This window comes from Pteronotus mesoamericanus, unplaced genomic scaffold (assembly GCF_021234165.1).
Source record: "Pteronotus mesoamericanus isolate MK-2021 breed Mesoamerican mustached bat unplaced genomic scaffold, CSHL_Meso_final contig_2, whole genome shotgun sequence".
Classification (NCBI taxonomy): Eukaryota; Metazoa; Chordata; class Mammalia; order Chiroptera; family Mormoopidae; genus Pteronotus; species Pteronotus mesoamericanus.
In genome coordinates this window covers 3,157,026-3,175,553 of record NW_026555084.1, presented here as the reverse complement: position 1 = coordinate 3,175,553, position 18,528 = coordinate 3,157,026, and the positions used below count along the sequence as shown (strand labels likewise).

The 18,528-nt window shown below is 51.9% G+C and overlaps 1 protein-coding gene across 2 annotated transcripts in view; it reads left to right on the top strand.

Annotated features, from left to right (window-relative positions):
* Positions 1-18,174, top strand: part of TENM2 (teneurin transmembrane protein 2) — an 831,811-nt gene extending 813,637 nt beyond the window's left edge. For both annotated transcript variants that reach the window (XM_054568075.1, XM_054568074.1), the window contains exons 26-29: positions 5,019-5,315; positions 6,979-8,593; positions 15,645-15,775; positions 17,413-18,174. In XM_054568075.1, the coding sequence (XP_054424050.1) occupies positions 5,019-5,315; positions 6,979-8,593; positions 15,645-15,775; positions 17,413-18,174 (2,805 nt within the window). The remainder of the gene's footprint in view (positions 1-5,018; positions 5,316-6,978; positions 8,594-15,644; positions 15,776-17,412) is intronic.
* Positions 18,175-18,528: the final 354 nt, after the last annotated feature.

Genomic DNA, 18,528 nt, shown 5'->3' with positions numbered 1-18,528 from the left:
TCTAACTGCTCTTGGAATGAAGCCCTTCAGATATTTGAAGAACACAGGGGTCCTGGTCACATTTCCTGTTCTCGGTTTGCCATGTTAGAACCTTGCCAGGATTCTTGAACTCAACATAATTCAAGCCCCTTCTTGTAAAATGTTGATTAAGCCCCAAGCACTGTCCAAAATAAGAGGGCAATTAAGAAAATTAAGGTAGCCCTGGCTGGTGTGGCTCAGTGGATTGAGCACCAGCCTGCGAACCAAAGGGTCAACGGTTTGATTCCCAGTCAGGGCACAGGCCTGGGTTGTGGGCTAAGTCCCCAGTAGGGGGCGTGTGAGAGGCAACCACACATTGATGTTTCTTTCCCTCTCTTTCTCGCTCCCTTTCTCTAATAAATAAATCAATAATCTTAAAAAAAAAAAAAAAAAAAAAGACAAAGTCCCTCCCTACCAGAAGCTCACAGGCGGACTTCAGATAAGGAAACAGAGGCAGGAAGGGCCAAGGTGCTGCTTTGCGATGACAAAGCTAATTAGTGTCAAAACTGCACCTCAAATTCAGGTCTTCTCACCTTTGTACCTTGCCACCATCCAAAATAGGAAGCCATCCAACAATGTTTGCTTGGGGAATGTATTATTTAATGCGTTTGCAGAGGCTTGCCCTTCTAACCACACATTATTTAAGCGTAGCACGTTGTCCTGTTGGCGCAAGCCCCAAGCCCAGGGTAGCATGGAGCCTTGTGAGGGGGAGCTGGGGAGAGCTGCCTTCTCAGCCCCAGAGGACTGACCTAGAAAGGGGTCGGCAGTGCGCCCCCTAAGCCAGGCTTTCCCTCTCGGCAGGTGAAGAACGAAATTCTCTAAGACAGGATTTCTGCTCTTAAACATCGCCAGACATGGAGAATCCCATGCTCCTCCTCACTAGTCGTTTCTCGGTTTCCCATGCTCAAAGCGGGACAGGCGAGCGGTTCTTCCTTAAGTCTAACTGAAAGCCCTCCTGCTGAGCTCCAGCGCCCCTTCCTGGAGGGGACCCTGCCCAGCGTTCACTTCCTCGCTGTTACTGCCCCTGAGCTCAGTTAACGTCACTGTGATGGCCCCAGCAGGGCCGTTATCATGACAGCGGTTCCTTTTCTCGGGGTTCTTTATGAGCCTCCTTGTGACAGGCGGGTGCTTGCTGAGATCAAAATATTCTGGGGGGAGGCTCCACAGGGGAAACTGCTTCCCAAAGTCTGCCCTCCGCAAAAATAAAAACGATGCTAAATAGCTGAGTTTTATTAACTGGGGAAGCCAGGCTGAGGAAAAATGCTCGATAATTAAAAATAATGGTTTCCTTACGAACACAAAATTGTATTAATTTAAAAATTGGTTTCTCAATTGCTGAATACCTACCGAGCCAGCTGGGAAGGGAATTGTGCTGATCCTGGCAGTGAAAATAATTCAAAATAACTTTTATGTTCTCCAGGAAGCCTCAAGGTTAATTTAAATATTGTTAGATGGGTAATTTAATTCAGAATAAGAGAACAGTATGGCTAAATTAAAGCTTCTGTACACTCTAAACTGGGGGGGGGGGGGGGGAGGAGGCAGCTGCCCACAAAGGGTTGAACAGGCCCGCAAAACCCTCCCCTCCCGCATCTCCCACCCCACAGCTGCGGTACCTCCTCCTCACCAATGGAACCCTCAGAATTAAAGATACTCCATTCCAACCAAATCACTCAACCGGCCTGAACTGCTTGGCTCAGTTTCCAGTGAATTTATCATATTTAATTACTAGAAGGATTGGGCATTTTTATAAAAATTGCACACTTCAAAAGCTGACTTGGAACAACATCACCAAGATGACGACATAGGGGGTTCCTGACTTCGCTCCCCGCCCCCAAGAGGATCAGTCACCAACTGTCCATAGATGAGGCGCCGCTGAGAGCAGCCCGGGACACGGAGGACGCGGAGGCATCTGCCTGCTCCGCGGAGCCCAAGGCAGCCGGCGAGTTAGAAGGGAGCGCAGAGCAGCTCCGGGCTGACCGCAGGCCCCGCCTCCCCGAGCAGGCACGGCACGTCGCAGACAGGTCGCCCCGAGCCTGCGGCACCTCAGTGGGAAAAGAGAGGCCACAGGCCACAACCAGCGGCCCTGACGCTGGGGGTCGCTTCGTGAGAGCTCTGTTCTGGTCTCACCCCACAGAGACTGCAGGGGAATCGGATTGTGATGAAGAAGGAAAGAGGGGCTTCCAACAACCCGCACTCAGATCCTGGCGGACGCCATTCCCATCCACAAAGCCTCAGTCGCAGTCCCCACCAGCGGCTCTGCGCGGCTGCAGAACCAAGTTGGTGGGACAGCCTCACGGCAGTGGTGGCCTACCCTGCCCCCCTCTGAGTGTGGCTCCCCAACCTCACTGGCCAGAGGGCAGCCACAAATACTCCAATTTAAAAATGGGCAAAGGACCTGAACAGACATTTTCCAAAGAAGATACACGAACAGCCAACAGGCACATGAGAAGATGTTCAACATCACTAGACATCAGGGAAATGCAAATCAAAACCACAATGAGAAGCCACCTCCGTGCCTGCCAGAATGGCCATTGTTAATAAGATAAAAGACAAGTGCCCGGGAGGAGACAGAGAAAAGGCGGCTCCATGCACTGTTGGTGGGGACGTAAGTCAGTGCAGCCACCGTGGAAAACAGGATGGAGGTTCCTCGAAAAATTAAAAACAGAACTGCCCTATAATCCAGCAATTCCACTTCTGAGAATATAGTCAAAGGAAATGAAAACACTACGCCCAAGAGGTATCTACATCCCATACACAGAGCAGAATTATTTACAATAGCCAAGACATGGAAACAACCTAAGTGTCCATCAATGGACGAGTGGATAAAGATGTAAGCTAGATATATACATACCTGCATGCATACACACCCAGTGGAATATTATTCAGCCATATAAAATGAAACTGCCATTTGCAACAACATGAACGGTTTTGGAAGGCATTATGCTAAGTAAAATAAGTTAGAGGAAGACAAATGCTGTATGATTTCACTTATATGTAGAACCTTTAAAAAAAAAAAAAGGCTAAGTCATAGAAAAAGAGATCAGGTTATTTGTGGTTGCCGGACACAGTGGGGAGAACTGGAGGAAGGTGATCTGAAGGTAGAAATTTCCAGTCCTAAAATAACTAAGTACTAGGAGCATAATATACAACTTAATGACCATAGCGAACACTACTGCATGATATATTAGAAAGCTGTTAAGAGTGAATCCTAAGAATTCTCATTACAAGGAGAAAAATGTTTTTCTTTTTTCTATATGAAGTGATGGATGTTAATCAAACTTACTGCAGTAATCGTTTCATGATGTGTGTAAGTCAAATCATGATGCTGTGCACCTTGAACTTATATATTAATGTATGCCGGTTATACATTAATCAAACAAGAAAATAAAACGTTAATTTCAACCAGTGCTACAACAAAATCCAATTCCCAGGGACATAGTGAATTTGGGAATAAAAATCCCACTTTCAATGACCAGTGGCTCCTGTTGGCCCCTATTACTTCCTTGTGGTTGGTGCACTCAGACAAGGGCTCAGAGGCCTCATCAGCTGCATGTAGTAGCAACAAACCCAAATGTTGGCCATCAGATGTTGGGGACCCCTCCTCGGTGCTCGTACACTATTCAGTACTGCAAGTTCAGCACCCTAACTATATTAGTATATGATTAGTATATCACAAGGGGAGCCATCATCCTTGAGGTTCCCATCCTCAAAGTGCCCCCATATTCCCAATGTGAATGCTAGAGTTCCAGCGATCACATCCACATTCCACCCCCAAAGAGAAGGAAAGCAAGAAAAACGAAAGGATGCCTACTTCTTCCTTTTTTTAAGATATTATTTATATTTTATTTCCTCATTTGTGAAGTGGTCTATGTGAGCGTCAACTCAGACAATAGATACAAGTTGCCTAACGCAATGCCTGAATATACTAGCCCTCAGCTCATGATAAAGTTATTATTACCCATTGTCATCACCATCATCATTATTATCATTAAGTGCTCTTGAGTCATTAGGATAAGGTGAGGAGGGACAAGACAGCTCTCAGTCTCTTCCTCCTGCCTATTTATATCTTCCGTTGCCTTCAGTGGTCACCCCAGAGACATTTGGATTTGCAGTCAATTATGGTGAAAGAGTCTGACGGCCTTGTTTTATCCACTTCCAGCCACCCACTCAGGCCTAGCTAAATCTCAAGAGTCATCTCCTTTACCCCTAAGCAGAGTCTAGTCTCCCGACTCTGCCTTCTGGGACAGGCTTTCTTCTCTGTCGGATCAGATCGAGCTCTGAATGAGCATTAACTCATGTCTGGATGTGTTCCGCCACTCCTTTCAAATCTCAGTAAATCAGTCCTTCCTGTCGTTGGACTCCCCCAGCCTTGCTGAGGTCTCCCCACTGAGGCCTGCATCCTCGACAGTGACAAGATTTTTCTCTCCTTAGAAATAAAGGAGTTCACATAAGAATGGGCCTGCAGTTTCTCAGGTCGCCATAAAATATGGATTTCAAAGATCTTCTTCCTACCTTTCTAGATACCTTTACTTAAGGCTTCAGAAGAAATCCTGGCACCTGCTGTTATGGACTATTAGCTACTCAGCTGATGATATAGCCAAAAAGGGTTATAAGTGTGCAAGTTTACAAATCCTCTCACTCCCGAGGCGGCCACGCACTGCACAATGTTCGCCATTCACACTCTCTACAGCGGGGTGGCGCCCCTTGTAACTGTGCAGAGCACAACCTCTCTAACAGCTCACGGCGGCCACACCCAGACCAGTCATCGCCGGCCTCAAGCAGCCTCATGTCTGTATTGTAGCAGCCCCTCCAATATTACCATTTGCTGTGTGTACAATGATGTAAAAGAGTTTAGAGAGTAGTGCTCTAAAGAACTTCAGGGTTATTTCTTCCTCCGACACACATTGAGCCCTGGCCACGCCCACTATGCCCTCCGTAGAGACCTGAACCTACATGCTCAAGTGATATCTTTTTAAATGAGGCCCTTTGTGTTCTTCTAGGTCCATGGAAGGAATCTCTTGTCCATTGACTATGACCGGAATATTCGAACGGAAAAGATCTATGATGATCACCGCAAGTTCACTCTGAGGATCATTTACGACCAGGTGGGCCGCCCCTTCCTCTGGCTCCCCAGCAGCGGGTTGGCGGCCGTTAACGTCTCCTACTTCTTCAACGGGCGCTTGGCCGGCCTGCAGCGCGGGGCCATGAGCGAGAGGACGGACATCGACAAGCAAGGCCGTATTGTGTCCCGCATGTTTGCCGACGGGAAAGTGTGGAGCTACTCCTATCTTGACAAGGTGGGTGACGTGCCGCTCTTGGATGGCCAGGCTTTCTCCTACTAACACTGCTCTTTTTAAGCTGACCTGATACACTTTGCCATAAGACACCTGAACATCTTTACTTTGACTCCACAAAGGCTCCCCTCCCTCTACCACCTTCACTGGGAGAAAAGCAATCTGAATGAAATGTTATTCGTAGCTCAGCACTATCACCACTAAAAGGAAAAAAAAAAAATCTAGACACTCAAGAATGGCAAAAAGGACAGACTGTCTTATTTTATCCCAAAAATAATAATAAGTGCTGTTGAAGCCGACAGAATCACTGGCGGCACAGCTAAACATTACTTCTAAATCAGAAATGCACCGATTCATTTCTGCCTGGCCTGACATTAAGCCCTCAGAGCAGGGAACTGTGCCTAAAACTCCAGCACACAGAGCAACGCCCTCCCACTTGGCCTGGTGCTGAACCAGCCAACAATCCCCTCCATGTAATTCTGTGTCAGGAAGTGCCAGGTTCGGGTCTCCGTCAGGAAAAGGTCAGGTTGGATCAGCGGTAAAAACAGGTCCCTTCCAGGCACAAGTCAAGATTTTAGAAGGTCGCCCTGGTCACCCTGTCATTCGGTGAGGCCTTGCTCGGCCCGGGCCTCTCCCTTGGCCTCACCGCTGACGCAGGTCCATTCCCGCCCCCCCTCCCCCGCATTCTCGCCTCCGGACTCGTGGTCACTGCAGGCAGAGCTGTTTCCTCCCCTGCGAGAGAGGGGCTACTGTCCCTGTGGTCCCCAGAACTGTTGCTCTCATTGTGCCATAAAACACTGAGATGGCTGACCAGAGGAGGCGGGAATCTCCCGATTACCTCAAGTTTGAGGCCATCCTTTTCCCAAAGAATCAATGATTCTGGGCTTTTTAATCTTTTCAGTGGCTTCTAAAGGGAGCGTGTGCTTTCTCTTTAGATTTAATCAGGAGTGGCAGACACATAGTATGTGTGTCACACCTGTCCCCTGCTGGGTCAGTGGCAGCCACTTCTAAACAGTTTCAGGGTTCTTTGTTATTGAGCCTGTAGGAAAACTCCACCGATGCCGCTCACCTCAGCCCTCTAAGCCCTCACTACTCAAAGTATGGTCCAAGCAACATTGGCATCACCTGGGAGCTTGTTACAAAAGCAGAGTCTCAAGCCCCGCCCCCTCCCATAACTAATGAATCAGAATCTGCCTTTTAACAAGATCCCTGGGTATTTCACATGCACATTAAAGTTTGAGAAGCCCTGCTCCAGGCAGCCACTGGATCCATCAGTGTTGGCATGCCCGATGAAATCAACCTACTCATAATCTCTGGTCTAAACCTCCCCATCCGTCTTGCCTTTTTTTTTTTTTTTTTTAAGATTTTATTTCTTTTTAGAGTGGCAAAGGGAGGGAGAAGAGAGGGAGAGAAACATCAATCTGTGGTTGCCTCTTGTGCGTCCCCTTCTGGGGACCTGGTCCACAACTCAGGCATGTGCCCTAGACAGGGAATCAAACCAGTGGCCCTTTGGTTGTCAGGCCAATGCTCAATCCACTCAGCCACACCAGCCAGGGCCCTTCATCCCTTTTGAACGGACTTTTGGGGACATGGAATAAATTGTCAGTTTGAGTGACTGGTCCTAAAAAGCCAACTCATGGGTTCCCTTCCCCTTTCCTTCCTGCAGTCCATGGTCCTCCTGCTTCAGAGTCAGCGTCAGTACATATTTGAGTACGACGCCTCCAACCGTCTGCATGCCGTCACCATGCCCAGCGTTGCCCGGCACAGCATGTCCACGCACACCTCCATTGGCTACATCCGCAACATTTACAACCCGCCTGAAAGCAACGCCTCGGTCATCTTTGACTACACTGATGATGGCCGCATTCTGAAGACATCCTTTTTGGGCACCGGGCGCCAGGTATTCTACAAGTATGGGAAACTCTCCAAGTTATCAGAGATTGTCTACGATAGTACTGCCGTCACATTCGGGTACGACGAGACCACTGGTGTTTTGAAGATGGTCAACCTCCAAAGCGGGGGTTTCTCCTGCACCATCCGGTACCGGAAGATTGGCCCGCTTGTGGACAAGCAGATCTACAGGTTTTCTGAGGAAGGCATGGTCAACGCCAGGTTTGACTACACCTATCATGACAACAGCTTCCGGATCGCAAGCATTAAGCCTGTCATAAGTGAAACTCCGCTTCCTGTTGACCTCTACCGCTATGACGAGATTTCTGGCAAGGTGGAGCACTTTGGCAAGTTTGGAGTTATCTATTATGATATCAACCAGATCATTACCACTGCTGTGATGACCCTCAGCAAACACTTTGACACCCACGGGCGGATCAAGGAGGTCCAGTACGAGATGTTCAGGTCCCTCATGTACTGGATGACGGTGCAGTACGACAGCATGGGAAGAGTGATTAAGAGGGAACTAAAACTGGGACCCTACGCCAACACCACAAAGTACACCTATGACTACGATGGGGATGGGCAGCTCCAGAGTGTGGCCGTCAATGACCGCCCCACCTGGCGCTATAGCTATGACCTCAATGGGAACCTTCACTTGCTGAACCCGGGCAATAGCGTGCGCCTTATGCCTTTGCGCTACGACCTCCGGGATCGGATAACCAGACTTGGCGACGTGCAGTACAAAATTGACGATGATGGCTATCTGTGCCAGCGAGGGGCGGACATCTTCGAGTACAACTCCAAGGGCCTCCTAACGAGAGCCTACAACAAGGCCAGCGGGTGGAGCGTCCAGTACCGCTATGACGGCGTGGGGCGGCGGGCTTCCTACAAGACCAACCTGGGCCACCATCTGCAGTATTTCTACTCTGACCTCCACAACCCGACTCGCATCACCCACGTCTACAATCACTCCAACTCAGAGATAACCTCGCTCTACTATGACCTCCAAGGTCACCTCTTTGCCATGGAGAGCAGCAGCGGGGAGGAGTACTACGTTGCCTCGGATAACACAGGGACTCCCTTGGCTGTGTTCAGCATCAATGGCCTCATGATCAAACAGTTGCAGTACACGGCCTATGGGGAGATTTATTATGACTCCAACCCTGACTTCCAGATGGTCATTGGCTTCCACGGGGGGCTCTACGATCCCCTGACCAAGCTGGTCCACTTCACTCAACGTGACTATGATGTGCTGGCAGGACGATGGACCTCTCCAGACTACACGATGTGGAAAAACGTGGGCAAGGAACCAGCGCCCTTTAACCTGTACATGTTCAAGAGCAACAATCCTCTCAGCAATGAGCTGGATTTGAAGAACTATGTGACAGGTGAGGGCTTTGCTGCCTTAGCTGGGCAGTGGCTCCCATTTGGGGTGGTTGTCCTGGTACACTGTCGGGAACTTTAGAAAGAAGGTCTTACATCCTGGAGAGCTATGAACCGTGGGCAGTACAGTGTCTAGAAGAGTCAAGTGACAGCAGTGCAGAGCAGACACCAAGTCTGTTTGGAGATGTCCTGCCCTTTTTCAAGTCCATTCAGTTTATAAGAGCCCTTCCTATCCCAACAAAGGAAAACAGCCTTATGAAGGGGAAAAGAATAGGACTCTTGTGTCAGAAGTACTTGGGTCAAATTCTCTTTCTCAGTTTATAAGCCAGTGGAGCATGGGCTAGTGGGCCAATTCCTCTGAGCTGTAGTTGCCTCCTCTGTGAAAGGACATGAATAAAACAATTCCATAGAGTGGCCTTGTAGGTGAGTTGAGATAGGCAAAGTCTACTGGCCTTTGACAGTGGATGTTCACAAAAGGGTATCTGCTCGTGTTACTAACATCATTACTAGTGAAGCAATGAGACAGCATAGGTACCAAGATGACAAAGACCCAGGTCCCCACCTCACCCCCAGGATGGCAGGAGACGCAAGCAAATAACCACTAATAACACAAAGCAGAATTGTCTGCACCACCTTGTTGGTGCCTGTTATTTATTCAACAAGCATTTATAGAGTGGCACCCAGCTAGGGGACACAATGGTGAACAAGACAAGCACCCTTCTTTCAAAGGGGTGTGTGTGTGTGTGTGTGTGTGTGTGTGTAAATGAATGAAGATTTGAAAACATCAGTGCACTACAGAAGGGCCCCAAGGGTCAAGCTGGGCCTGACGCAGCTGACCTTGGTTGGCAGAAATGGGCTCAAGGCTGAAGAAAAACTATAAACAAAAGTCAGAAGGGCATAGGAAGCTTTGAGAGAGTATGGAAACAGAGATCAAAGAGGACAGATGGTCTACTTCCTCATGATAAGTGAGCAATTGGTGAAATGAGAGTCCCTATCCATCCACTTTCATCCATCCTAACACATACTTAGAACTAGAGATGCAATGGAGAGCAAGATAAAGCCCCTGTTCTCAAGGGAAATAAGGCGATCAGGATGGATGCATGCCTGTGTGAATGGATGGATGGATGGGTGGATGGAGCTCCAAAGACCATCTTCCAGCAAAGAAGCCAGCGCCATCTCACCTGCCATGCATTGTACAGGAACAACATAGGGACCCCAAGCCCAAGGCCCTATCCCAAGTTCCAGAAAACTGACAGCTCTTGGCCATGAGTCAGAGAGGCATCAAGCCTAGGGACCCCTATCCTCAGGCAACAAGGAGTCACTTATCCATCCCCAAGAGAGGAAAGGAAGCAGCAGCTCCCTGCAGCACAGTGCTAACCTCAATGTCCCGTGCTACAGAGAGAAATAGGCAACCTGAAAGATAGACGTGGGGCCATGCTCTGCCTCACTGACAAGTTCCAGACCCTTTGAGGCTAAGCCTAGCATCCCCCAACTGAAGCAGCTGGCACCTGTGAGCCTAGGAGCTGCGGCCAAGCCGGTCCCCTCCCATTCTCCCCCACCACGCCTCCTGTACAGGAGCCACTCCATGCTACGCTGCCTGGCTTCCTCTCATCCCTGTGGCTTAGCCCGACTTTTGTCCCCCAGTTCACTGCAGTTTCAAATTAAAGTGCCTTATAGGAAGACACACACATGGGTGTAATTTCAGACAACGGTAAGTGCTATGAAGATAAATAAAATAGGCCAAGGGGTTAGACAAAGAGCGATAGTCAGAGTTATCCTAGGGTGTTCACAGAGGCCTTCTAAAAAGATAGCATTTGAGGAGAGACGTTCCTGAAGTGTGTGTGGGGCGTGTGTGTGTGTCTGTGTGTATGTGTGGCGGGGGCGGGGGGGCGGAACAGTGTTCCCAACAGAGGAAACAGCATGAGCGGGAGGCAGGCCAGGCCTATCTTGGCCATAGGAGAAGAACCTCCCACCACCCAGAGTGTGCTTTCCAAAGCCCTGCTGGGCCCCTCCCCCCCCCCCCCGCAGACCTTAGGGATGCATCGGCCAGGGGCTACTTTTTAAAAGCTCTGAAAGTAAGCTGAACAGACGCCTACAGCTGTGGAGGCCTAAACAAAATCATTCCCCGAGTACAATCAACCTCACTGACCCTTAGGCTAGTTTCCTGGTTCTCCTAAAAAGGAAAAAAAAAAAATTATAGGTTTGGTGTTTGTTTTTTTTTTCCCCACCTGTTTTTGTTCTTAGTGGAGTCTGAGATGACACCTGACAGCTCCTAAAATGGCTTCAGAGGGAGGGGTAGAGGGGAACAAAAAAATAAATTGTTGTGGGAAAGAATACCCACAACAGGGAGGTACGCTGGCTGGTTCCTTCTCAGCCTAGTTTAGGGGAGGGCGTCAGTACCTCTGGACACAAAGGATGAATCCCTTCCTTCAGCCCTTGGTAGGGGAGAGAGAAGAAACTAAGCTTTGGCCCTCCTTGAGTCTCACGGAAAATGGGGGAGAGCCAGTATTTTGATGTTAGGAATTACAGGGAAGGAGGTAGGGAGGTGCTGGGTAGGGCGCTGGTTGTTTTGGAAAAACTGGCAGATACCAGACGGTCGCTCTGGGTGTCCTTTGAGCTGGAATCGCTGCAGTATGGTGGCTGGGGTAGGGGTTGTCCCCACTGTCGATGGGGGCTGAGGTCTCCCGGACTGCGGGCTGCCTGGGTCCAGGGGGCTTCTGTCACCTCTGCAAGTAGGGGTAGTCGCAGGTGCGGGGGCTCAGGCCGGGAACCATCACTGGGGCCTTGGCTGGGCTCCATCTGTCACGGCTGGGCTTCTGCGGTAGGCTGGCTGCTGGGCAGGCCCGGTGCGGAAGGGCGTTCGGTGTCTGGGCGGGAATCTGACAGGGGACCCGCTCCTCTCCCTGCTGTTGGCCCCCTCCAGTGCTGCTGTGGGCCTCCCCCGAAGCGACGTGCGTCGGCAGTGGGCGCCGTAGGCTGGCCATCTGTCCAAGGGCTTCAGCTCACTCGTCTTCGCTGCCTAGTTCTGTCCCATCTGCTGGAGCCTCTGCCACACTGGGCGGCGGGGCTGGGGGCGCGAATCGTCGGGGGCAGGGAGAGTCAGTAAAGCCTGTCCCTGGGGACGTCGCGGCTGCCTTTCACTGGCAATGCCCCACCACCGCCGCCGGGGGCGCAGTTTCATTAGCAGCTCCTGCATCCTCCTCCTTCCCTGACATCGAACTCCACAGCCTCCCCGTCCCCAGCGCAGCGCCGAAGCTCCCCCGGGGTCTTGTAACAGCTGTCTGGCCAACGAAGCAGGCCCCCTGGGGTCATTCCTGTTGATGGACCCGTCACCATTCCGGACGCTGAACCGGACGACAGGGCCCAGGACTTGGGCTGCCAGCAGCAGCTTGCCCACCCAACAACTCGGGCCGAGGGCGCAGGGGTCCCTGGCCGCCGTGGCCGGCCCGCGGAAGGGCAGGGAGGCGGGCCACTGGCGACACGGTTGCCTCCTCCGCTTCTGCCACCCCCCGGGGCTCCAGAACCAACCGCTCCTCCCGCGGGGTCCAGCACCGGCCGCCGCCCCCACCCCGCCCCCCCACATCCTCGTGCCCAGCGCCTCGCCCACCGGCAACGGCCGGAGAGTTTTCTGAGCGGCAAAAAGGCTTTCCCCCTTCCGGTGTTTCATAGAGAGTCAATCCATGGGAATTAAATCAAGTTGAGCTAAGTCCAACAAAATTGAATCCAGAAACCATTAGGAAGAATCTGACATAAAAGGTGGTTGTCAGAGAAGCCACGTGACCGGGGCTGCTGTCTACAGTCCAAGCTGGACTGAGGGGTCCTGGGGGGAGGCAGGAGGGCCAGGCAGCGGCCCGCGCCTGCCGCTGGTCCGGACACGATGAGCCCTGGAGAGGGGACTCAGCAGAGAGCACCAACGCGTTCTCCACCATGCGCCCTTGGGCCACTTGAGAACCCCACCGAAATGAGTCCTCTTTCGCCGCTTAGGAGAGGAGCAAAGTGGCTGAACTTGTCTTTCACAAATTAAGCAGAAGTAATTAAGCCGTAGTCAGAGGAACGTAAGGAACAGAACCTTCTCTCTGATGCTCAAGAGAATCTCTGGTCTTTGGAAACAGCTCTGTGAGTGCAAGCAGCTGTCCCTGAGGCCAGAGGAGATGTGGTCCCCTCCCAGAATGCTGCCAGCTCCTGTCAGGGGCCCCAAGACACCTGGGCGGGCGCAGAGGGGGAGCCGCCAGGAAGGGGTGACGGAGAGCAAGATGGATTTCTTTCCCTCTCGGGCTGCAAAGCGGCAGCCTTTCTAACAGTTATTTTTTAAGGTGCTATATTGATGATTGATACACCTGCAATAAGGTGACTTGTGAACAGACAGACTGGGGGACAGACCATCCCCCGCTCGGTGTTAGTGTCAGGGGAGGCCCTCCATCCTAGACAAAGCCGGGCTCTTTGCTTCGATTGTAGCGTTCAGGCCCATCCCCAGCTCTGGCCTTGCCCGTCTCGTGCTGGGTGCCGTGAACGGATGCCTTAACCCTTCTGAGCCTCAGTTCCTTCATCGGCAAAATGGTGATAATGATAGCCCTCACCTGTGGGATTGTGTAGAGTAAATGAACTGTGGTTCCTAAAGCCCCCAGCGCAGCACAAAGACTAATAAGTGGTCAGAATGCGTTTGTTATGCTTGCGCAGCAGTGGGCTTGGACGGGGAATTTTGTAGGTGAAGAGCAGGGGCGCCTCCTTTGCATAATTTCCGGGGGACGTGGGGAGGGGTCTCCGGGGCCTCCCTGATACAGATCCAGACTCCGCCCTGTGTGGCTCAGCTTTGGCAAACCTGAAACCTCAACTTCCAAATCGAGCGAACCTCCTAGATGTCACCCACAGTGACCTGTATTTGCTCCCCACCCCTTGCCCTGAGCAGGCACACGTGGGCATAAAGTCGGATTTTGTGGGGGTTCGTTTTCCTATGTCAGCAGGAAGGCACAGCCCCCTCGTTCCCTGACCCCCTTCTCCTATCTACACTTAACACCCAAGCTGCTGGGCGGACAGTGTTTTAGGAGAGAGAACATTCCAGTTGGCCACGCCCTGGGGAATCTGAGAAGAAGGGAGGAATGAGCTCTTAGGAGGGGCCGCGTCCCCAGCCCTACCTCCAGGACTCCCTCTCAGCAGATCGTTAGGGAGCCTGTCCCCGGATGAGACCAGTGACTTCCCAAGGTGAGGGGGGCTCATGGGGCCTCCTGCAGAAGGGAGGGGGAGCCTGAACCAACATCTTCCAGTAGCGTTAGACTCAGAAGCCAAGCCACGTTAGAAACTGGAAAGGCAGATCAGCGATAATTGTTCAGGGGAGTGGCTATTAAGTTTCCTGGCCTCAGAGGCAGGAAGGAGGAATTCCCTCCTGAGTGCCAGGGAAGGACACCTGCTGGGCGGGAAAGGGCCAGGGCCGCAGAGTCTCCTGAGGCCGAAGACCTCTCTGGCCCTTCTGGGAACTCCCTACATAGCTGCGTCTACGGTGGAAGGTGGGGCAATTTCACGTGGTGCTGGTACGCAGAGGAGGGGTTAGAGAACATGGAAACACACATGCAGACGTTAGTCTCTCTTCAGTCCTCTTTTTATTCTCCCAAATCAGTCGAGGAGGAAACACTCTCCACTGGACACTGGTATGTATTTACCGCCTCATTACCACTCCTCATCTCCCCTTTTACGGAGAGAGCGGACCCCAAGACCCCTTCGGCAGCTGGCAACAAAATCATGCTCCGTTTCATTGCATTGCTTTGTTTTCGTTGTTTTAATTTTACAGTTATTTTCTGTTCGCACCACGCAAGTCTGCTTTCCCACTTACAGTAGGGACAAAGTTTCTTTTTAAGAATGTACTGACTTAAGTGGAAAAAGCAAATTTATTTTTCAGAAACCAGGAAATATAATCAATACCAGCGCAGGTGCTACCTGGATATGGCAAAGCAATGGTACCCCATGAACATGAATATCCAAAGTTGGGAAAGCCACGCTCTGCAGCCCCCAGCACCTACCTTGCACAAAAGAGCTGCTTTGCCAGTATGTGATTGTTGCTGGATTAACACCAGGCTTCTCTCTGCTGGATGCTAACGCACTTTTTCACACAATTTCAAACCTGTGTTGTTAAAGAACCCTTAAATGGGCTAGTGCTAATGTGGGTAGTTGCCAAGTTGTTCAAAGGACCAGTCTGCGCCCAAGGCCAATGAATACACCGTGGATCCCAGATCTGCAACCTCCCCCGCTCCTTAGAGGGTTCTTACTTGCCTGTGTGTTTAGTAGCAAAGTCAACATTAACTCCCGCACGACCGCCCCAGGGCAGGAGGTCGGCCGTTAGGCCTTTACTCAGTCCTTCCGGAAGCATGTTCTCGGCAAGTATTGACAGCTCCTCTGTCACCCTTACGCCAGCCCGGAAAGGCTTTGCCACCTGTGTTCGGCGGCGTTTGTCCATCCATTCATCCATTCATCCATTCCAGGGACACTTTCTGAGCACCTATTTTGTGCCAGACATTGTCGTAGGGCCTGGGGGACATGTGTGACCTAAAATAGATTTGTTAACGCCCTGCCCTTGTGGAGCTTACCCTCTGATGTGACCCATAGGTATAACCCACATCCCAGTGCTACAGCACATCAGAATGTGGTTATGGGATGGGGGGAGGGGCTGAGCGGAGCGAGGAGACTGGGGATTGCGGGGGCGGGACAAGCGCTAACCACGGCCGTTGGGGTTGGTCCTATGGGAGAGGCAACACCCAAGAAGACTTGAAAGAGGTGAGAGAGCCAGAAGATAGGCCTCGGGAAGTGCGCTCCTCCCCGAGATGAGTGTGCACTTGGGGCCGGGGTGGGGGGCGGTTAGGAACTGACCGAGGTTGGAAGGACAGCCGCTTCCTAGAACCCATGTCAAGAAGCTCTGGGTCTGGACCGGGAGGCCTTCCCAAGCTTCTGCCTCCCTCTCCTGTTGGACTCGCACCCAACCATCCATTTTATTTTGTTCTCTCTCCAAAATCCTCTATTGCTTTCCACCCATGATGATTTCAGAAATCTGTGTTTTTGTTTCCTCCATAGATGTGAAAAGCTGGCTCGTGATGTTTGGATTTCAGCTTAGCAACATAATTCCTGGCTTCCCAAGGGCCAAAATGTACTTTGTGCCTCCTCCCTACGAGCTGTCAGAGAGTCAAGCCAGTGAGAGTGGACAGGTAAGCAGGGGGCCCTCCGAGGGTGCAATGATGGCCACCGTGCCCTTCAGCAAACAGAGCCACATGGGGGCCGAGGGCATGTGGGCAGAGGGGGAAACACTGGAGCTGGGTATAAAAGGTGCATGAAGCGCGGTGAGTTCCCGGGGAAGCCAGTGCTGTCCCCCTGCCTGGCGCAGCACATGTTTCTTCCGAACCTCGATTATGACCTTAATTGTGGTATCATTATCTGTTCAGTATATACCCTTGAGTCACTCCTGGATTACCAACAGCACAGAGAAATCTAGCGGCAACGTACCATCTGCACCGCCTATAATATCATAACCTTTTCGGCTTTTATGGGACATCATAAAATGGTGGTTTGCCGTTTCTGTCCCATTCAAGACCATTTTTATGCCCCACATAAAACATCAGGATTTTACGGCCCAAATGTATACAGACTGAGTTTGCCGAACGTAATCAGTGCTGGGGGCTCTCCATGATGACCGAAGGGGGGTCATTTTCCGTTTGGGTGCAGCTCGGAGCTCTGCCGCAACAGGACAGGCGGGGTGGGCGTCATAGTTCAGACAATCCCGCCACAGAACCAGTGCTCAACGCTGTGAACGTCTGAAAGGCCTCAGCGCTGGGGATAATTGTCCAAACTGTGTAACTCGAGAGACGAGGAGGAGCTACTGGGTAATTGAGAACAGCGCTCTCTCAGTTCTGCCCCTCGGAGACCACTCAGTGGATGAATAGCCATCATTCCTCTCATTTATCTAAGTGCCATTACCTCCCAAACACAGCCTCCTCCATTATCCCAGCCTGTCCCCCATCCACCAATTGAGACAAGTTGTCATTTGTGAGTGCAGAGCTCAAGGCCAAGGCGATAATGGTGCCTTCCTCCCCCTGCAGAACCAGGGCTCCAATCCAAAGCAAATGGCTCCGAGCCCAGGGACGCTCCCTCTGGCCCCTGAGGCCAGCCCGTCCAGGCCTGGAGCACCTCGGATGTGAACGTGCACACAAGCCACCCAGAGTGTCCTGTTAGGATGCGGCTTCTGACTCCATAGGCCCAGAGGGAGCTGTGAGATCCTGCTGCCCTACCAGGGCAGGCCCCCGGGGCCCCGCTGCTCCTAACCATACTTTGAGTAGCAAGCTCTTAACCCAAGAGAGTTAATAAATACCCAGGGTATTGGCCTCAAAGAAATCTGGGACACAGCAGCTGGTTCACAGCTCCTCGAAGACCCACCTTGCCCTTCAGGTCTGGAAATTCCTGGGTCTGTATTGTGTAAGACAGCTGTCAAACCACCAGGGGGCAGAGTGCCTCTCTTTCTCCTGGGAGAGGCATGGTAAGTGGGTGGGCCAGGACGCAGGGGCCACCCAGGTGACCACCCGGATGGACGTCAAAAGACGTCCATCCCGTCTTTTGAGTGAGCGGCACAGTTTTAAGCGACAGGCCACGCAATCAGAGCCCGGGAAAGCGCCGGCCTGTCCTAGTTTTAAAGGGAGGCCTATGTTAGCTCAAGTCCCTGCAGACACAAGCCTCATCTCACAGGGGAGCCCAGGCTTTTCCCTCTCGGACGCTTTGGTAATGAGCTTCCCGGCCGACGCAAGCGGCCGCCCCGCCCAGCGTCTCAGCTGTCTGTGTGTTCTTATGCCCACAGCTCATTACAGGTGTCCAGCAGACGACAGAGAGGCACAATCAGGCCTTCATGGCCCTCGAAGGGCAAGTCATTACTAAAAAGCTCCACGCCAGCATCCGAGAGAAGGCGGGCCACTGGTTTGCCACCACCACGCCCATCATCGGCAAAGGCATCATGTTTGCCATCAAAGAAGGGCGGGTGACCACCGGCGTGTCCAGCATCGCCAGCGAGGACAGCCGCAAGGTGGCTTCCGTGCTGAACAACGCCTACTACCTGGACAAAATGCACTACAGCATCGAGGGCAAAGACACCCACTACTTTGTGAAGATCGGCTCGGCCGACGGCGACCTGGTCACGCTGGGCACCACCATCGGCCGCAAGGTGCTGGAGAGCGGGGTGAACGTGACCGTGTCGCAGCCCACGCTGCTGGTCAACGGCAGGACTCGAAGGTTCACCAACATTGAATTCCAGTACAACACGCTGCTGCTCAGCATCCGCTACGGCCTCACCCCCGACACGCTGGACGAAGAGAAGGCCCGCGTCCTGGACCAGGCCAGGCAGAGGGCCCTGGGCAGCGCCTGGGCCAAGGAGCAGCAGAAAGCCAGGGACGGGCGAGAGGGGAGCCGCCTGTGGACTGAGGGCGAGAAGCAGCAGCTCCTGAGCACAGGGCGTGTGCAAGGTTACGAGGGCTATTACGTGCTTCCTGTAGAGCAATACCCAGAGCTTGCAGACTGTAGCAGCAACATCCAGTTTTTAAGACAGAATGAGATGGGAAAGAGGTAACAAAATCATCGGCTGCCATTCCTCGTCTGGATGGCTCGGCGGGAGTAACTGTTCTCTCCTCTCCTAAGGAGACGAAGACCTAACAGGGGCACTGAGGCCGGGCTGCTTCGGGGACCAGTGGCAAGCAAGCTCACATTTTTTGAGTTCCAATGCTACTGTCCGAGAGAGACGTCCCACATCCCGAAGTAGATAAAGCCCAGCCGAAACTTCTGAGGAAAATAAAAGAAACAGATGAACGAACGAACGAACACACAAAAATGCTCCAAGTTCCCCTAAAATATGACCCACTTGTTCTGGGTCTTAAACAGAAAAAAGAGAGACGCAAAATGTCCAAAAGGAACAAAAGAGAAAACA